This window comes from Artemia franciscana, chromosome 1 (assembly GCF_032884065.1).
Source record: "Artemia franciscana chromosome 1, ASM3288406v1, whole genome shotgun sequence".
Classification (NCBI taxonomy): domain Eukaryota; kingdom Metazoa; phylum Arthropoda; class Branchiopoda; order Anostraca; family Artemiidae; genus Artemia; species Artemia franciscana.
In genome coordinates, this window is record NC_088863.1 from 34925075 (window position 1) to 34944366 (window position 19292).

At 35.2% G+C, this 19292-nt stretch overlaps 1 protein-coding gene across 1 annotated transcript in view; it reads left to right on the top strand.

Annotated features, from left to right (window-relative positions):
- Positions 1-19292, top strand: part of LOC136029008 (bromodomain-containing protein 8-like) — a 72127-nt gene that overhangs the window by 49912 nt on the left and 2923 nt on the right. The window contains exons 8-10 of the mRNA XM_065707021.1: positions 2466-2520; positions 6962-7111; positions 14842-15019. Of these exons, the coding sequence (XP_065563093.1) occupies positions 2466-2520; positions 6962-7111; positions 14842-15019 (383 nt within the window). The remainder of the gene's footprint in view (positions 1-2465; positions 2521-6961; positions 7112-14841; positions 15020-19292) is intronic.

The window sequence follows — 19292 nt, forward strand, 5'->3', positions numbered from 1 at the left end:
GAAAAATATGAAAGCTTAGAATACCATCAATTGACCTGGTAAATACAAAATCTACATTAGATAAAATTGCATTATTCATGGGATGGGTTGTCCTGTCAATATATTGATACAAATATAAACGGTTGACACAATTCAGAAACACTTACTCATAAGAAAAATGTAACTGATTTGTTGAATGGGAACTCAGAGCTTTATTCCGAAGGTGAAAATCATACAAAACTGCAACTTAGGGCTACTGACAACTAGAAAAATATCGAAATGTGAATATCATTAACTAAGCCTGATGAATGAAAGTTGATCCACGACAAATTGCAATTATACAATCAAGACAAGTATAAGACGGTATTTTATGTTATATACCTAAAGCTGTAACTTGTACCGAATACACAAGGTTGTATTATTTCAAACTTATCCGTCTACCAAGCCAGAATTACGGTAATACTTGGAGTTTTCTTAGAGAACGATATAAAATTGATTAAAAGTAAAAAATGTTTTATCTCTTCACATGTTTCTGATACATTTCCTGTACATTTGTCAATGTGAAAAAAGTTCAAAGTAAGTTTCAAAAATATGATTCAGTAGATAGACAGAGCTGAACCAGAGCTATCGAAAAATAATAAAATTATCGTCTTCGGTTGAAACCTTAAAACTGTAGGAATACAGAAAAATCCCCCTACAAAATCTTGCAAAGAGAACCTAAACCTTGATATCAACTGCGAAAGGTTCTGAAGCTATATCTATGAACGAATCAGATACCCCATAAAAGTTTATTGCGGAAATATAAATCTGATTGCCATGTTGGATGGATATACGGAATAATATACCTGTAAGGGGGCTGGATGTAAATTGGTGCATCACTACAATGATTTGACAGGAATTTTATTGCAACAGCTATATGTGGTATACGAGGACGGATTAATCCACAACACTTCACATTTCGACTTCCTCGTTTACAAAGAAGTGGACTGTAGCATCTCGTTCAATAGGCTAGAGACATATTTACTTAATTGGCCTCTCGAGATGACCTGGATTTCTATGCTGAGCAGAAAACGAACACTTTGCCGCACAAAATGGTAGCAGATTTTCATTGACATGTCAAGTCGATTTAGCTTCACATACGTCTTGTAATATCGACTTTCGTTTTAATGTCGAGCAAAGTCAAGTTCTTCCACTTATACGGTGTTGTTTATAATTTCTTCTTCGACTGAAGTTGTAAGAGCCTAGCTCTTTTGTTTTTAAATCAATCGCTTTAGAAATGTCTTGACCATCCCTGAACACTCTGTTTTTTTATCTTTATCATTTCGTCCCTGATGCACTCACCACCTTTACCTGTTGAATCTTTTATGGCACACTTTTTAAACTTCCTTCTCCTAGTTAGATACCCACCTTTTAAAGGCATTGACTACAGGATCGACTTGCACAAACATATTGTTCTTGAACGTGCTAGAGGAATGTTCTAAAGTCTTCTTATGTGATGGTGAGGAGCCAATATTAGATAAGCGATCTCCAGTGCTATTATTGATGGAGAAATATTGTTTTATCTGCTTAATATATCGAATGCCACCCGTTTGCCGAGTCATTTGGGTGAAAAGCACATATTCGACATCTTGCATGTTTAGACACTTTGTACTAAACAACCGTTCAGAGCACTCACATAATATCGCAATTGAAGTGACTTTAAGCACTTGAGCTCAAGCAGCAGGTAGCTATTCCTTAGGCTAACATAGCTTGTCGGAAACATTGAAACATTGGGAACCGAGGCAAGTAATACTAATATTGGTCTAATTTTTCACGTTACTTAAAACAAAAAGATATCTAGATTATTGTGAATTATCAGCGAAACAGAATTTGAAGTCGCTCCCACCCTTCCCCCCCCCAAAAAAAAAATGTCCTTGAAAGTTACAACTCAATACAAAGGTCCTGAGACAAAATAATGTATAGTTACTACAACTTTAACTTGGGAAACAGTCATTTACGACGGGAAAAAACCCATTACCCACTATTTTAATCGAATTTCTTAGCCATCTACGCGCGTAAAATAGTCTAATTATTAATATTTTCTCCAAAAATGCAATGCTTATCCCAACGAGATATATATTATTACAAAAGAAGTTTCTTATATTTACCAACGGATAAAAAAGCCTAAACGTCGAGCTTGAACCAATAACATGGCGACTGTGAATCTGATACTCTGATTAATGAGCTAACCAGGCATATTATTTCGTTTTAACCCTTGAGTGTATCAATAGGATAAATAAAGGGGCCTTTTGTTAATGGGTCGTCTTTAGAGTTACAAACAGTTATCATTTAGTTAAAGGACAATGCTTGAAATGGGTTTTTTTTCTTTTACTGTAATTTATTAATGAAATATTACATGTGAGCTTTTGTTCATTTTTTTCAAAAAATCAACTGGCAGTTGACATTGCTTGCTGTTCATTTCTATTAATCACTTTTCTAATTCTTAGCTGAATTTTTGGAACCTGTTCCTTCTGAAGAGGAAATTCCTGTTGAAATTCCGGGGTAAGTTGTTTTTTATTTATTTACTATGGTATTCTTCCCGCTAGATTAAGGAATAGCACACGCTAGTGAAATGACATTCTTTGTTGCCTTTTATAGGCTCGCACAAATTCGGCCCCGGGGGTGGAGAGGTCAAAATATGAAAAAGTGTAATTGCAAATCCTCTGGGATTTCTTCTCCCCCTCCTCTGTGTGAGTGTAGTCACCCTAAATACGTTTGGTGTTCTATTTTTCATACTAATGGTTTACCAGGGCTTTGGGCTAAAATGTACTTTTCCGAGTTTTAGTTTGGAAGACGTGTAAAAGAAAGATTTGTCCGAAAGTTTTCTGATTCTCTAAAAGTTCCAAGTAATAGGAAATTTATACCAGAAGTAGCTCTAGTGATCAGATCCTAGACAAAATGTCAGTTGTCAAAATAGTAAATCCTTTAAATGTGTAATGGTTAAGAAACAAGGTAATGCCAAATTGAAATAAACACATTAGAATGCTAAGGAAAACCTATTAAATTTTAATCTACACATATAGGTTTAGAGTAGTGGATTAATGTTTAGAGGAGTTTATTGTATAAAAGAAATAATGAGAGAAGACGGGGAACATAACAATTGTTCGTAAACAAGAAGAAGGTACTACTTTTTTTATGTCTCAGCATTCGAATGAACGAATAGGGCTCGAAAATGTCGTACCTTGGGACCGAAAGGGGCAATTCATCTCTTATTTTGGAGGCTCGGAAAAAATTTGTGATAAGATTCATCCGGTTTTGCTGAAGCTTCACGATATGGTTTTTCACTTCTCTTTTGACGTTTTATTTAGGGTAGGCCGACACGAGGAAGTTAACTTTGTGGAAACTAACATTTAAATTTTGTTTACTGATTGATTCAATTTGCTTCTGTGCATATATGCAGTAACATATTAAGGTTTATGTTTTTCATGTATATTGTTTTGAAATTTACTTTTAGTTAAGTCCTTCTTTGTTAGACTCCATTAATGTTCTTGCCCCATTTGACAATCTTATGGTAGTGCTGGGTGACACTCTGGGGTTGGACAGGTGGAGTTGTTGCATGTGAAACTTCCGTAAATTTTATGCCAAATGTAAGAAGATAGTAGCTCTGTCTGTAAATGTTTATATGATGACCACAGAATCTGAACTGACTACATAAATGAAACGGTCCATTTTTTCACTTTCAACCCTTCCAATAGATTTCAACTTTTATCTTCCAATAGTAAAATCTTATAGTAAAGCCAGAATGCATTTAGACCTTGAAAAATTGCAATAACAATGATGTTTATACCATTCCATGGAAAAAAATGAGCTTATTTGAGAAAATGCTCAAAATCGACATCACTACCCCGAAGTAAAACGGATCAAATTTACCCTTAAAGTATCAAGGAGGGGACAAAAAGCTAAAAAGTTTATTCCGTAATAATACATAGAAAGGGGTGTAATCTGTGGGATTATTGAAGTCGTAGAAACGAAAATAAAGGTAGAAATGGTATCTCATCAGTATTACAGAGATATTTTTTCAAATTTCCTCTGAAATTTGGAAATGAGAGGGATTAAGTCCAAAAATCAACAATAACATATTTTAGCGAGTAAGGAGTCCTTTCAAGAGTTTTATTGACCGTAGATAGCGAAAAAGGAAAAGAAAAGGAGTTTTAACCCGCAAAACACCCGGAATTTTAATATTACAGAAAATAAATTACATGCTTCTTCTGTAGATTTGGCTAGCTTATGCTGAAACCCTAAGTTGAGAAATCCTCTTTTTTAAGATTGAATAGACACAACTAAGGGTTAGAAAACAACTTAGTCGAATACCCTGATCAAGCAAAAAAATCCAAGGCTTTAAGATACTTATACCGCCTTGTTTTGCTTCTGGATACTAAGTTGTTCACCTTCAGCGTGAATGACTTCGAACCCCCTTTCGTATATATTTTTGCCAAGCATGCGGATGAACCTCACCTGATTTTTTGTGTGTGTGATACAAATTCGTCCCTGGGCATTTGAAGATGTGTATCTGCAGTAATCAGCACCTCTTTTGCGTTGAATTTAACACCTCTTCCTTGAGTCTGGTATTTTGTTGTAGGTCCTCCATCATATATGTCAAAAACCACCGTAGTGTGTGGGTACCGCGTTAAGATAGATGCCCAGGACTGATCAAATATCATCGAAAGGCTGCTTACAATCTTCCACTCAGGTCTATGAAGAAGAGTTCCGCCATTCAAAATGTGAAGGTGGGGTCCCGTTAGTTCTTTCCTATTCCTTCACAGGTTATCTACGTCTCTCCGAGTTTCAAATAAAGCTGTCACATGATTAAGTTTGTTGTATTTTGTCTCCCCGTGAGCCCATCATCATCGAAGAATGACGTAGGAAGAGCACATAATTAGTGTTTGAAGCAGTCTCTTTCTGGTATGATTGAATGCTTAGCAACAACCAAGAACCTCTAAAGGATAAGGCTACGATCTTTATGCTTGATGTCAGATGAAACAGCTCTCTTGCCTGTAATATGGGCTACTTGTGATTTTTTTCTGAAAAAATAAATCTCTTTGTGATTTGTCCACTGTATCATCAAGTGTCGTTTTTTCTATTTTCAAAGCTTCTTCCGTGTTTGATTCTAAGGGAGCTTTTAGTCAATTCAATATGTTTTTAGTCCTTCACAACCTTCGAATCAATTAACTTTTCAAGCTAGTCCAGCATTTCTTTCCTGTAACGTTTTGCATTGGATGGTTTGCTTCCATGCAAGAAGGACGTGGCAAAATATGTCACTGAAATTTTGTCGTTCCGTCTCCAACAGAAATGCCTCGCTTTATCATAGGAAGGCAATCGTCGCAAAAAGATTTATAAATTTTTGGTTGATAAACGGATAGCTTGTCCAATTTTTGAAAGCAAATTCTCTCAGTCTTTACACACTTGTTATGGCTTGTCGCCAAGAGATAAGGAATCACGCTTTTTGCTACACGCAGGTGTTCTTTGCACAGACCGAATATCTCAGCCCATAGGAACCGCTGAACTATGCCAACCATATTGATGTACTGCATCCAGAGCTTAACTGTTCTGTTTCCATTGACTGCAAGTTCTTCCTTCTGCTTGTTAAATGTAGCTTCAAGATCTTTTAGTACTTGATTTTTGCAGACGTCTTGCAACATTAACATACCGTCGATGAGTCCTTCATACAAAGGTGACAACGGAAATAATGTTATAAAATCCCTAATCTCTAATAGGCAGAATTGGAGTGTTCTAGCTATAATCATCTTTCCTGTCATAGTGTGACTTATTGCTTTCTTCGTCAATATACGAGGTACTGTTTATATCGTCAATATACTGCCTACTGCAGTGATGATGTCCATGCATTCCTTTGTTCCCCTTTGCATTCCTTCATTCACAATGCTCTTTGCCCACAGTGACTTCACCGTCGTTAAGAAGCACACGCTCTTTCTTTCTCTATGCAACATACCGCCTATTTCCTAAGTAAACCGGCCTTGGACTTTGACTGAAGACTAATATAATTAAAAACTATGCCTTTGCTACCGCTTTCAAGAAAGCACAGGTAAAGAATACGGCATTGGACTTTAAATTTTTGACCGGTGGTGCTGATCTCTGTTTCGTGGCCCAACAGCCAGGAAGTACAATGGGGGGCTGGAGGCCAGTCATCCTGTACTTTCGAACACCCTTCCTGTTTACCTTCCTCAGATTTCTCAGGATACCATTTAGAGCTGGGCCGACTCTGGCTGAGCTTACAGAGTCATGCCACTGACCCCAGCATCTAAACTTCTGACGGGCTTTCTTCACTCGTGTTGAAGCTCGAGCCTATGGTTCTAGAAAATGAAGTGTGATTGGAGTATGATTGGACATAATTCCGAGCCACCGTTTTTCATTGATTTTTATGATATTACCCCGGTCGAGATTTTGAATAAAGTTTTTTAGAGAGTGATTTGTCTATTTTAACAGCCTGCTCCCTTTCCCTTTGAAATCTCAAGTTTTGAGATCTTTTACTTGAGAAACAGTCAATTTTTTGTAGGTAGGAAAATGAAACTTCATGAAATCAATCTTGGAACCATGGGAAGAGTGCTAGACAAATCGAATCTCCAGATTTATTTCCGAAAAATGAAAACACCGACATCTTAGCTTGGAACGACATCCTGATTTTAATTCATTCACTGACATTTTTTCATTCGTCTGATGTGCGTTGTTCGATATTATGGAGAGGTGGGTGTTGCGAAGATTCAGTTGAGAATGTCAGGGCTGATTCCGAGAAGAGAAGCTTCTTTTTGTGGCTGATCCCCCCCCCATGCCTTACAAAATTGTTTTGTCTAAATAGAATCATATAACTAATGTTTGGAAGTAAACTGTCCTACATTGATGGATTATTATATTAAACTGTAGCATAAGTATAGACCCTATAGCAATATATAGGCAAATACTTTTACTCTACAGTATTTACATTTTTCAGTGAGGAGGTTCGGGATGAAAGAGATCTGAAAGTATGGAGGAAATCAATACTTTTGGTCTGGAAAGAGTTGTGTCTTCATAAAAATTCATCAGTTTTCATGAAGCCCATTAGCGACGAAAAAGTTAAGAGTTACTCTCTGGCAGTTAAAAGGTCAGTACAAAAATAATCTCTTTAAATTTTCTTTAAAAATGTTATGAGTGATACAAGAGAAAAATAAGGGGATTGACATCAATTCGCTTTTTTTTCAGAGCTCAAACCACGGTACACATTCGTTTCTGTAGCCTATTAAAAAAAAAATTAACTGAAAGTAAGGAGCGACATTAAAACTTAAAACGAACAGAAATTACTCCGTGTATGAAAGGGACTGTTCCCTCCTCAACGTCCCGCTCTTTACGCTGAAGTTTGACTCTTTCTCTCAATTCTACTTTATAAAACAGTAAATAACTTTAGCGTAAAGAGCGAGAGGTTGAGGAGGGAACAGCCCCTTTCATACACGGAGTAATTTCTGTTCGTTTTAAGTTTTAATGTCGCTCCTTACTTTCAGTTAAAAAAACTTGTTTTTTTATTTAATTTCTGAACGTTTTTGAACTAATGCATGTTTGATTTTGGCTCTCCGCAAATGAATAATTAAAACGAAATTTGCGTTTTAATTTTTTTTGCTAAATGGCTGTCTCTTAGTTTTGATCAGACGATTTTGAGAAAAAGGGTGGGGGAGGAGGCCTAGTTGCCATCCAATTTTTCGATTACTTAAAAAGGCAACTAGAATTTTAATTTTTAACGAACGTTGTTATTAGTAAAGAATATACGTAACATACAAATTAACTTACGTAAAGAACTTCTATATTCGTATATTTTTATTATGTATATAAGGGGTTTGCCCCCTCTTAATACCTCACTCTTTACACTAAATCCTTAATTTTGTCCCAATTCTTTAAGACCGACCCCGGAATCACAAAGGCTGTAGAATAAATAGTTGAAATTACTATAAATACTTTAGCGCAAAGAGCGAGGTATTTAGGAAGAGAAAAGCCCCACATATGCGTAATAATCTCTGTTCGTTTTAAGTTTTAATGCTGGTCCTTACTTTCAGTGGAAAAAAACTTTTTCATATTTATTTTTTCATTGTTTTTTTAAAAACAGTGCTAGAAAATCCTGCGCCCCCTTCATGGAATTTCTCTTCTCCCATGACAAATTCCTCCAAGGGAAGATCCTCCTACGTAGCCCCCTCCCCTCAACCCCTTCCCCTCTCCAGCCAAAATTATCCCCTGAAAAGGTCTGTACACTTCCAACACAGCCCCCTCCCCCGGGGACTGTGGGGGAGTAAGTCAGCCCCAAAGACATAGTTATTATGTTTTTCGGCTATGCTGAACAAAATGGCTATCTCTAAATTTTTATTCGTTGACTTTTGGAAAAAATGAGCGTGGGAGGGGACCTAGGTGCCCTCCAATTTTTTGGTCACTTAAAAAGGTCACTAGAACTTTTATTTTCCGTTAGAATGAGCCCTCCTGCGACATTCTAGGACCACTTGGTCGATAGGATCCCCGTGGTTAAAAAAAATAAACAAACAAACAAATAAACACGCACCCGTGATCGTGATAGAGACCACCATTAGAAGTTTCATTCTTCGAATACGGTACCCAAAAAATTGATCTCAGATACCTGACTGATGAAACAAGACAACACAACTTCATGCAACCATGAAGAAAACATACTTTCGTGGTTACAGCATCTACTGCAACATAGTAAAGAACGAAGTTCATTCCAGAGAAACCGAAAATTTAAAAATATTTTTTGAAAAAAAAATCAAGAAAAATATATCTCATTTGAAGCTAATTCAGGAATGGTAACTATATTTCGATTAATAAATTGTAAGTGTTAATCACGAAAACAAATTTATGGAATTTCGAAAGATAGCCGAAACCCTCAAAAATGGTGTTGAAAATTATACCACCGGGATCGCCATTACCAAAAACTCCATCCAGGAAAGACCCTCTCCCTGCCTTGAACAAGAAGAATAGTCAATTGCATGGGTTTGTGTCCTCTATTTTTCCTTTTTCTTATTTAGAAGGTGCAAACATGTTATTTAGACGCAATATTTAGAGGACATACTGGTAGTGCTGGTCCCTGACTCTCAGCGAGAAAGTAGGGTTGCACTTTACGCTACCGGGAGAAATAATTTGCACCATTACATCCTGCTTCTACTGGACAGTATCTCTGCAACTTTACAGCCCAATAGACAGTATAATGCACAACATGAGATAAGAGGTTACCAGCTGCATGTGGTAGCCTACAGCATAATTAAAAAAAAAACCATCAAAAATCAAACTAAAACGATTTTTTTTCAACCGAAAGTAACGAGCTACGTTAAATTTAAAATGAGCAGGAATTATTTTATGTATGAAGGGGGTTACCCCCTCTCCAATACCTTGCTCTTTACGCTAAAGTTTGACTTTTTGTCCCAATTCTTTAAAAATTAAATAAAAAAACATTTTTTTTAAATGAATGTAAGGAGCGACATTAAAACTTAAAACGAACAGAAATTACTCCGTATATGAAAGAGGCTTTTCCTTCTCAACACCCCGCTCTTTAGGCTAAAGTTTGACTCTTTCTCTTAGCTCTACATTTTAAAACAGTAAAAACTTTAGCTAAAGAGCGGGGCGCTGAGAAGGAAAAGCCTCTTTCATATACGGGGTAATTTCGGTTCGTTTTAAGTTTTAATGTCGCTCCTTACTTTCATTTAAAAAAAATGTTTTTTTTATTTAATTTCTGAATGTTTTTGTATCAATGCATGTTTTGATTTTGGCTCTGCGCAGAGGAATAATTAAAACGAAATTTGTATATTTATTTTTTTTTTGGCTATATGGCTTTCTCATAATTTTGATCGAATGATTTTAAGAAAAAAAGAGCGGGGGAGGAACCCTAGTTGCCCTCCAATTTTCGGTTAATTAAAAAGGCAACTAGAACTTTTAATTTTTTACGAATCTTTGTATAAGTAAAAGATATATTTAACTTATAAATTAGCTTACGTAAAGAACTTTTGTATTCTCATGTTTTTATTACATATATGAGGGGGTTCGCCCCCTCGTCAGTACCTCGCTCTTTACACTAAAGCTTAAATTTTGTCCCAATTCATTAAGAATGACCCCTGAATCACAAAAGCCGCAGAATAAATAGTTGAAATTACTAAAAGTATTTAGCGTAAAGGCGAGGTATTAGGAGGAGGTGAGCCCCTCATATGCGTAATAATTTCTGTTCGTTTTAATTTTTAATGCTGCTACTTACTTCCAGCTAAAAAAAAAATTTCATATTTATTTTTTCATTGTTTTTTTTTAAGTAATGCTAGTAAATCCTGCGCTCCCTTCATGGAAATTTTTTTCCCCCATGACAAATTCCTCGATGGAAAGTTCCCCCAGCATATCCCCCTCTTCTCAACTTCTGCCTCCAACCAAAAAATCCTCCTGAAAACGCCTGTACACTTCCCAATAACCATTACTATAAGTAAGCACTGGTCAAAGTTTTGAACTTGTAACCCCTCCCACGGGACTGTGGGGGAGTAAGTCTTCCCCAAAGACATAGTTATAAGGTTTTTCGACTACGCTCAATAAAATGGCTATCTCAGAATTTTGATCCGTTGACTTTGGGAAAATAATCAGTGTGGGAGGGGGCCTAGGTGCCCTCCAATTTTTTTGGTCACTTAAAAAGGGCACTAGAACTTTTCATTTCCGTTAGAATGAGCCCTCTCGCAACATTCTAGGACAACTGGGTCGATACGATCACCCCTGGGAAAAAAAAAAACAACAAAAAAACAAACAAACAAATAAACACGCATCCGTGATCTGTCTTCTGGCAAAAATTACAAAATTCCACATTTTTTGAAAGTCTACAGTAAGGTTCTCTGATACGCTGTATTTGATGGTGTGATTTTCGTTTAAGATCCAATGACTTTTTGGGAGTGTTTTCCCCTATTTTCTAAAATAAGGCGAATTTTCTCAGACTCGTAACTTTTGATGGGTAAGACTAAACTTGATGAAACTTATATAATTAAAATCAGCATAAAAATGCGATTCTTCTGATGTAACTATTGGTATTAAAATTCCGTTTTTTTCGTTTTTTCAAGGTATTAAAATTCTATTAGTTTCGGTTACTGTTGAGCCGGGTCACCCCTTGCTACAGTTCGTTACCTACAGTAGGGTTCTCTGATACACTGAATCTGATGGTGTGATTTTCGTTAAATTCTATGACTTTTAGGGGATGTTTTCCCTATTTTCTAAAATAATGCAAATTTTCTCAGGCTCATAACTTTTGATGGGTAAGACTAAACTTAATGAAACTTATATATTTAAAATCAGCATTAAAACGCGATTCTTTTGATGCAGCTATTGGTACCAAAATTCCATTTTTTAGAGTTTTGGTTACTATTGAGCCGGGTCGCTCCTTACTACAGTTCGTTACCACGAACTGTTTGACAACTCCTGAAACACAAGGACCGTTAATTAAAATAGGAATATCTTAGAGTTCCAAAATACTTTAGCGCGAAGAATGAGGTATGGGGTAAGGGGCAGCCCCCCTCATACCCAGAATAATTTATTTTCATTTTAAGGTTCAATGTTGCTCCTTACTTTCAGTTTAAAAACACAATTTTCTTTTATTTATTTACATTTAGGAACGGATATTAAATTGGAGAGGAGCTAGAAAGAGCGTGGGAGGGGGCATGTTAGCCTCATATAACTTTTTACTCTTAAAAATGACACTAAAACTTTCAATTTCCAATCAGAAGTCCCCTTCGAAGTTACCACGACCACCCATACCATATGAAGTGACTCGTGGAAAAAAAATAATTTTATGGAGCCTTATGACTCTTTACTATAGGCAACGTTAGAGCGCGAATGTACACCTGAGACTGACAGTCTGCAGCCCCTTAATCGATGATTACTTGGTGGCTAATTTAGACAAAGATTTCACGTCCCATGACCAGCTGCAAAAGTTCTTGCGTGATAAAGCTTCCAATCATGAATGTTAGATTATTGACGCAAGTCAACATAAAAATTGTTAAAAAAGCAAACAGGGTATTGGCAGAGAATCTCAAAGCTAGCCACAATAACAGAAACCAATGGATACATCAATTGGATAACGTTAAATCTTAGGTGGTCTTAAGCGGTAATTAAATAAAAAAAACAAGTTTTTTTAAATGAAAGTAAGGAGCAACATTAAAACTTAAAACGAACAGAAATTACTCCGTATATGAAAGGGGCTTTTCCTCCTCAACGCCTCGCTCTTTACGCTAAAGTTTGACTTTTTCTCTTAACTCCATTTTTAGAACAGTAAGAAACTTTAGCGTAAAGAGCGGGGCGTTGAGGAGGAAAAGCCCCTTTCATATACGGGGTAATTTCTGTTCGTTTTAATGTTGCTCCTTTCTTTCATTTAAAAAACTTGTTTTTTTTATTTAATTTCTGGACGTTTTAAAATTAATGTATGTTTTGATCTTGGCTCTCCGCACATAAATAATTAAAACGAAATTTGCATATTAATTAATTGCAATTAATCGGAAGATTTTGAGAAAAAGGAGCAAAGGAGGAAGCCTAGTTGCCCTCCAATTTTTGGATTACTTAAAAAGCGACTAGAACCTTTAATTTTTCACGAATGTTTTCATTGGTAAAAAATATACGTAACTTACGAATTAACTTACGTAACGAACTTCTATATTCATATGTTTTTATTGCGTTTATGAGGAGGCTCAACCGTCTTCGATACCTCGCTCTTTACTCTAAAGCTGAAATCTTGTCCCAATTCCTTAAGACTTCTGAATCACAAAGGCCGTAGAATAAATAATTGAAATTACTAAAAATACTTTAGCGTAAAGAGTGAGGTATAACGAGGAGGTAAACCCCTCATATGCGTAATAATTTTTGTTCGTTTTAAGTTTTAATGCTGCTCCTTACTTTCAGTAGAAAAAACTTTTCATATTTTTTTTCCTTGTTTTTTCAAATAATGCTAGAAAATCCTGCGCCACCTTCATTGAAATTCTCCTCCCCCATGAGAAGTTTTTTCATTGAAATATTATCCCACGTAACCCCCCCCCCCCTAAACTCTCCCCCTAAACCAAAAAATCCCCCTGAAAACGTCTGTACACTTCCCAGTAATCATTACTATATGTAAACACAGGTCAAAGTTTGTAACTTGTAGCCCCACCCACGGGGACTGCAGGGGAGTAAGTCGTCCGTAAAGACATAGTTATTAGGTTTTTCGACTATGGTGAATAAAAAGACTATCTCAGAATTTTGATCCGGTGACTTTTGGGAAAAAATGAGCGTGGGAGGAGGCCTAGGTGCCCTCCAATTTTTTTGGTCACTGAAAAGGGCACTAGAACTTTTAATTTCCGTTAGAATGAGCCCTTTTGCAACATTCTTTTGCAACATACTCAGTCGATACGATCATCCCTGGAGAAAAAAACAACAAAAAAACAAACAAAAAAACAAATAAACACGCATCCGTGATCTGTCTTCTGGCAAAAAATGCGAAATTCCACATTTTTGTAGATAGGAGCTTGAAACTTCTACAATAAGGTTCTCTGATACGCTGAATCTGATGGTGTGATTTTCGTTAAGATTGTATGAATTTTAGGGGGTGTTTTCCCCTATTTTCTGAAATGAGGCAAATTTTCTCAGGCTCTTAACTTTTGATAGGTATAACTGATCTTGATGAAATTTGTATATTTAAAATCAGCATTAAAATGCGATTCTTTTGATGTAATTATTGGTATCAAAATTCCATTTTTTAGAGCTTCGGTTACTATTGAGCCGGGTCGCTCCTTACTACAGTTCGTTACCACGAACTGTTTGATACTCCTACTTTTGGAAGGGAAACTAAACAGAAATTGTACAATTCAAAAATCAAGAAAACTCCGTGTAATTTTAAACCATTTGATAAACCATCAGAATAAGCCTTGAAAAAATCAAATAGGAAACCTGCTTTAGTTGATCTTTCTAATATTCATGCACTTGGTAAATTGATTAAACAGCGTATACATGACTGCCTTGGTTGCTTGCTGGCACGATTTTTTATTTATCCATTTAAATCTGCTCCTATATGTGTGTACATGCCTGTACCATAGAGTTAAAGTTGATTACTTTTGTTTTTATTGGAAGAGGCAAGACTTACAAGAGAGGGGGGGGGGGAATGAAAATAATTCCTAAAGTTGTATGCTTGAAGTTCGTAAACACAATAAAAATTGAAGTTTTTTTTCTTTTGTTAAGCTTATTGGGCATGGCTGGTCACCAAACTAGAGAACGCGAACTCTGCTTTTTTGGTTTTGATTGCTGTTGTTGTACACGATAGTACTGAAGCGTATTAAATCTGTAGTTAGCAACTGTTATCCTTTTCCACAAAAAAAAAAAAATCAAAATATAAAACAGGGTACAGCAAATATATGGATATACAAAAACTTATATAGCCATAAAATCTTGAATTGAAAGAGAATGAATATCTCACTTTTGGAGGCTGTCTCTCCAGTCAAATAGTAGTCACAAGAATTTGATAAATCACATACGAATTGAATAATATACAAAAGAACTGGTTCAAATAATTTTTGATCATCATACAGGTAAATGGCAGATTTAACAAGGCAACTACAGATGATAGGTGCAAAACTGGTACCAGTTTTCTCACTGGCAAAACCCTCCGTTTTTTTTAATATTTTTGTCCTCCGCCCAGCACAATTTCTGGAGACTTATCCTCTGTCAGAAATTCTATTGGTGTCCGTGGAGGGATGTTGAAAAATGGTTCATAAAATAAAACGATTTTGAATCTCCGTTAGAATTATTATACTACCGGTACATTCTGTAGATTGTAAACGTTGTATTTTTTTTTTTATTCTTTTGAAGGCCAATGGATCTAGCCACGATAAAAAAGAACATTGACACTGGAGTGATAACAACAACTACAGAATTTTATCGTGATGTCATGCTGATGTTTTGCAACGCAACAATGTTTAATAGTAATCGATCTGATATATATGAAATGGCCATGGAAATGCAGAAAAGCTCCATTGAAATTATTCAGGTTTGTTTTTTGTTATAATCCTGGCTTTTGGAAATGTAGAGAGCTCATTGACTTATGAGTTATATTGTAATAATTGTTTTGGAACCTTTGTCCTACAAAGAAAAGAGTGCTGAGGATCTAATGTAGCCAACCACCCTTTCTCAGATGGTTGTTGATGGACAAGATTTACCTTAAATGACGCTAAATGATTTCTGAGTTATTGTCCCTATGTATCTTATGTGCGTAAAAATGAAGACGTTTTGTCCATATAATTATGCTGTGGAGGTATGATTGAATTTAATGAGCAGTTAGACTCACAAAAGGGGTATTTCGCTAAAATAAGCCAACTATAAACTAAAAATAAAATAAAATGAAGAAGAAACGAAAAAACAACTAAATGTACCAACTATGCGCTAAATTGAATCACAAAGTTAAGCATTAAAGCGCTTAATCCTCAGAATGATATTAATAAACAAGTTATATGTGTCTCTGTCATACCATTTAATGTTTGAATCAAATGGGAAATCAGAAAAATAATAATTCAACTTTAAACTTACATCCAACCAAGTACTTTGTACATTTGACATTCAGATAATGCTTGCTCTTTGGTTTCTGTAATACTTCTGCTACTTCTACTATAAACTCACTGCAGCACCAAACTGCCTTAGATCAATATAGTTGCGCATGCTTCACCTCCACCCAAATGTATTCAAAGATTCACTGTTTAACCCCTCCGAAAAAGTCCCCTTTAAATACTTCCTTATGAGCTCGTCCCATGCCCCTTGAGGACAACCTGCTTTTCATTTGGCCCTACAGGGATGGCCAAAAATAATATTATTTGGCAATCTGTCATCCTTCATCCATATGATATTGCCATCTCAACCTTTATTATTTATAGCCCTAGAAACTGTAATTAAAATACATTTTTTTATAACGTGCTCTTTGACTTACGGTCGGTCAAATGGGTAAATAAAACTATCCATGGATAATTTCTCAGCACATACACATTTTGGAGAATTTAATGTTGAGATTCTACAAGACTTCGAACTTAAGCAATAATGACCAGTAATAACTTAGATGAATAATAATTTGGGGGACACGTTGAAGCAGTGATTGGGTCGTCAGCAAAGGTGGAAAAATCTAGTGACTATGGCTTAGGGGGCGAGAGATGACCGTGAACAACGAACATAAAATTTTAGTTTGAAAAATTAACGGGTTTGAAGGGAAAACTACTCGTTTTAAGCGAGTAGTTTTTACGAGGGCAGTGTTTCCACGTCCTTTTATTATGGGTTGCTGTCTGGCTGATTAATTTCCGTGTTACTGTTTCTTGATTGTTTATTCTTCTCTAAATTGATAGCATAGAGATTAAATAAAAGCAGGGCTAGAATCTATCAAGTTTTGCTGTCGGAATTTGCCGTTAACCTTGAATCTTACAAAATTTTATAAGCAAATTTGTAGTGGAAGAAAAGAATAAGTAGAGACCAAGTATTTGGAATCTGGCCTCTGTTTCTCTCTTCTGTTTATGGTTAACACACACAACAAAAATATATAACGAAGCAGTCCATCATGAAGTTGGTATTCAAATAACATAACTGATAAAGATTAAGTTTATTGTTTGACCCTAGTGGACTGAACTAAGTCATGCTAAAGTATTGTTTCAAAATGTTAAAGTTGTTGCATGAAAACGAGTTTTACATGGACACAAAAAGAAGCTCATATTAATTAAAAAATACAGAAAATCCAGCGTAGAATCCTAAAAATTTGTCTACAACACAAAAAAATTGCGTAGAAAAAAAAGAAAATGCACGAAAAAGTTGGAACTAAATTGATAGCACAATTTTGTATCTATTCAACAAAAAACTCAATTGTAACAGACTACTTATCGATTAGAAATATTTTTTAAGAACCTTCTGAAACCTTCTGAGTAACTTTGAAAAGCAATGCAGAAAAAATCGCGATTTAAAAAAAGGCCAGAACACCATAATTGTCGGCATGAAACGATTTCTCCTAATTATTACGTAATTCACACTGCACCAGCACATCAGGTTGCTTTTTACGAAATACAACAGCTTTTTATGAAGCAGCTAATAATGCATGTGTTATTTAAATAACACAATTGATTAAAAAAAGTTTATTTTTTAAGCATTGTGAACTGAAATAAGTCATATAAGGGCATTTGTTTGAAAATATTAAAGATTATTGCATGAAAACTGATCTCAGACGAACGCGAAAAAGTAACTTGAATTGATCATAAGAAGAAAAATAAAACTGAGTGTACAAACTTGGAAAGTTTGTCTGCATCACACACACACACACACAAGCGCACAAAAAGAAATACATAAGAAAGTTGGAACTAAATTAATAAGTCTTGCATCCATCCAATAAAATTTAGTTTGAATGGACGAACCATTGAGTGGAACTCCAATGAAAATCTTTCGAAAAAAAAACTTTTAAAAACACTACGAAAAGAGAAAACGAATCATAAAGTTTAAATTCTCACAGTGGCTATTCTTTCATTTTTTTTTTTAGAGAGAGAAAAAGATGGGTTTATTAATATAAATAAACAAAACAAAACAACCAAATGGCCCGAAGCAGAGCTTGTTTGGGCTTCCATCCCCAATACACATACAGATATAAACAATACGGAAAAGGAGAGGAAAAAGAAAAGAATAGAAAAAAAGGAATAGAAAAGAAAAGAAAAAGAAAAAAAATATTCAATTACCCTGCATTTCGATCGATGCGGGATTACACTTCAAAAAAGACAAAAAATAGAAACAAAAAGAAAGTCTTGTTAACCGAATTTCTTGGTAATCTTCATTATAACACAATCTTCTGCATGCCTTGCACACTGATATTAACACCCAAATAAACAACTTCCTCTTTAACCTCTAACATTTTTCTTCAAAAATTAACTCTAAACTCAGATTCAGCCTCTCCTTTTCTCCTAAACACTAATTCTACTGACTTCTTAGCATTTAAAACTAAATCCTTGTTTTCTATACAATTCTTCATTATATCTAATTGCTTCTGAAGATTATCTATAGTATCCACCACTAGAGCTATGTCATCCGCGAATAGCATATGCTACCAAAAATGGATTGGACATGATTTAAAATCATTAACTCTAGGTTTATAACTCCCCCTCTTTAGAAAATCCCTCTCCCAACCGTCTTAGTAAGTGAAAAGTACAAACACGCTCTGGAAAGAAAACTACCAAATGACAAAAAAAAAAAATTCATTTTGGAACAAAAGCTCTTATTTATGTTTATGTTAGTGGTGGAAATTAATTACGAAAATAATTTTTGGAGATTTTGAAAATACGTTGAAACGCTGATTTTTTATAAAAAAAAGTTTGTCATTTTTCAGCATTAGTAGGATGCCAGAAAATCATAGAAATCTGTTTAAGAGCTCATTTATAAGCTAATGTTTGCATGTATGTGCTTAGCGTAAAATTTTCTTGAGAGCACCAGCGTAGGGCGGCATAAGGTTCCAAAAAATGGGATTTGTCGTGGTATGTTACATTGAAATCTCTATGGTTAAAAATACATAACATGGAAATGAAGCGAGTTTTGAAAAAAAAACAACTGCCTAATGAAAAAAAACTGCCTAGTGAAAAAAAAAGCTATTTACTCAAATCCAAAACTTAGTCAGGAATAATGATGAACGCTATTTTTACTTATACCATTAGTAAAGGTAAAATACAAAGACACATTTTTGGGAATTTAACCATGTCCCACTACGGTGGGACATCGTAGGAGTGTTTAAATGTGTAACCATACGGAGTCACCGCAATTAGGGTTTTAGTTTCCCTGCCATTCAAAGTGTGAATGAATTGGTCATTGGTTCTGTCCTGAAAAGATTTTTTGATGGAACTTAAGACCGAAGTTGAAACTTAATAACAAGCAAAAATAATTGCTTCACAGTTTATGCCACATATATTTGATAAACCCTTTCAAATATTTTATTATTAGAATTCTGAAACAAATAGCGCTTCACTGAAAAAACAAAACTGATGTGACGGATCCAGATTAGGAGCAAAAAAATTCTTAAGAACATAAAGCAAAAATAAAAAAACTAATTGATAAGGCTCTCAACAGTCTTTTACCGGCCATGAAACCAATAAATTTTGCTATGCAATTTAAATTCTCTAAAAGACTAAAATAAGCTCAAGTTTTATTTAAAGTGCTAATTTTTCAGAATTCTACATGTATATTGAAATGTCACGGGTCAATTTATTTGAGCTAGCTTTTTAGATGTATGTTGCGTAAACTGTGATGGAATAATTGTTGTTGTT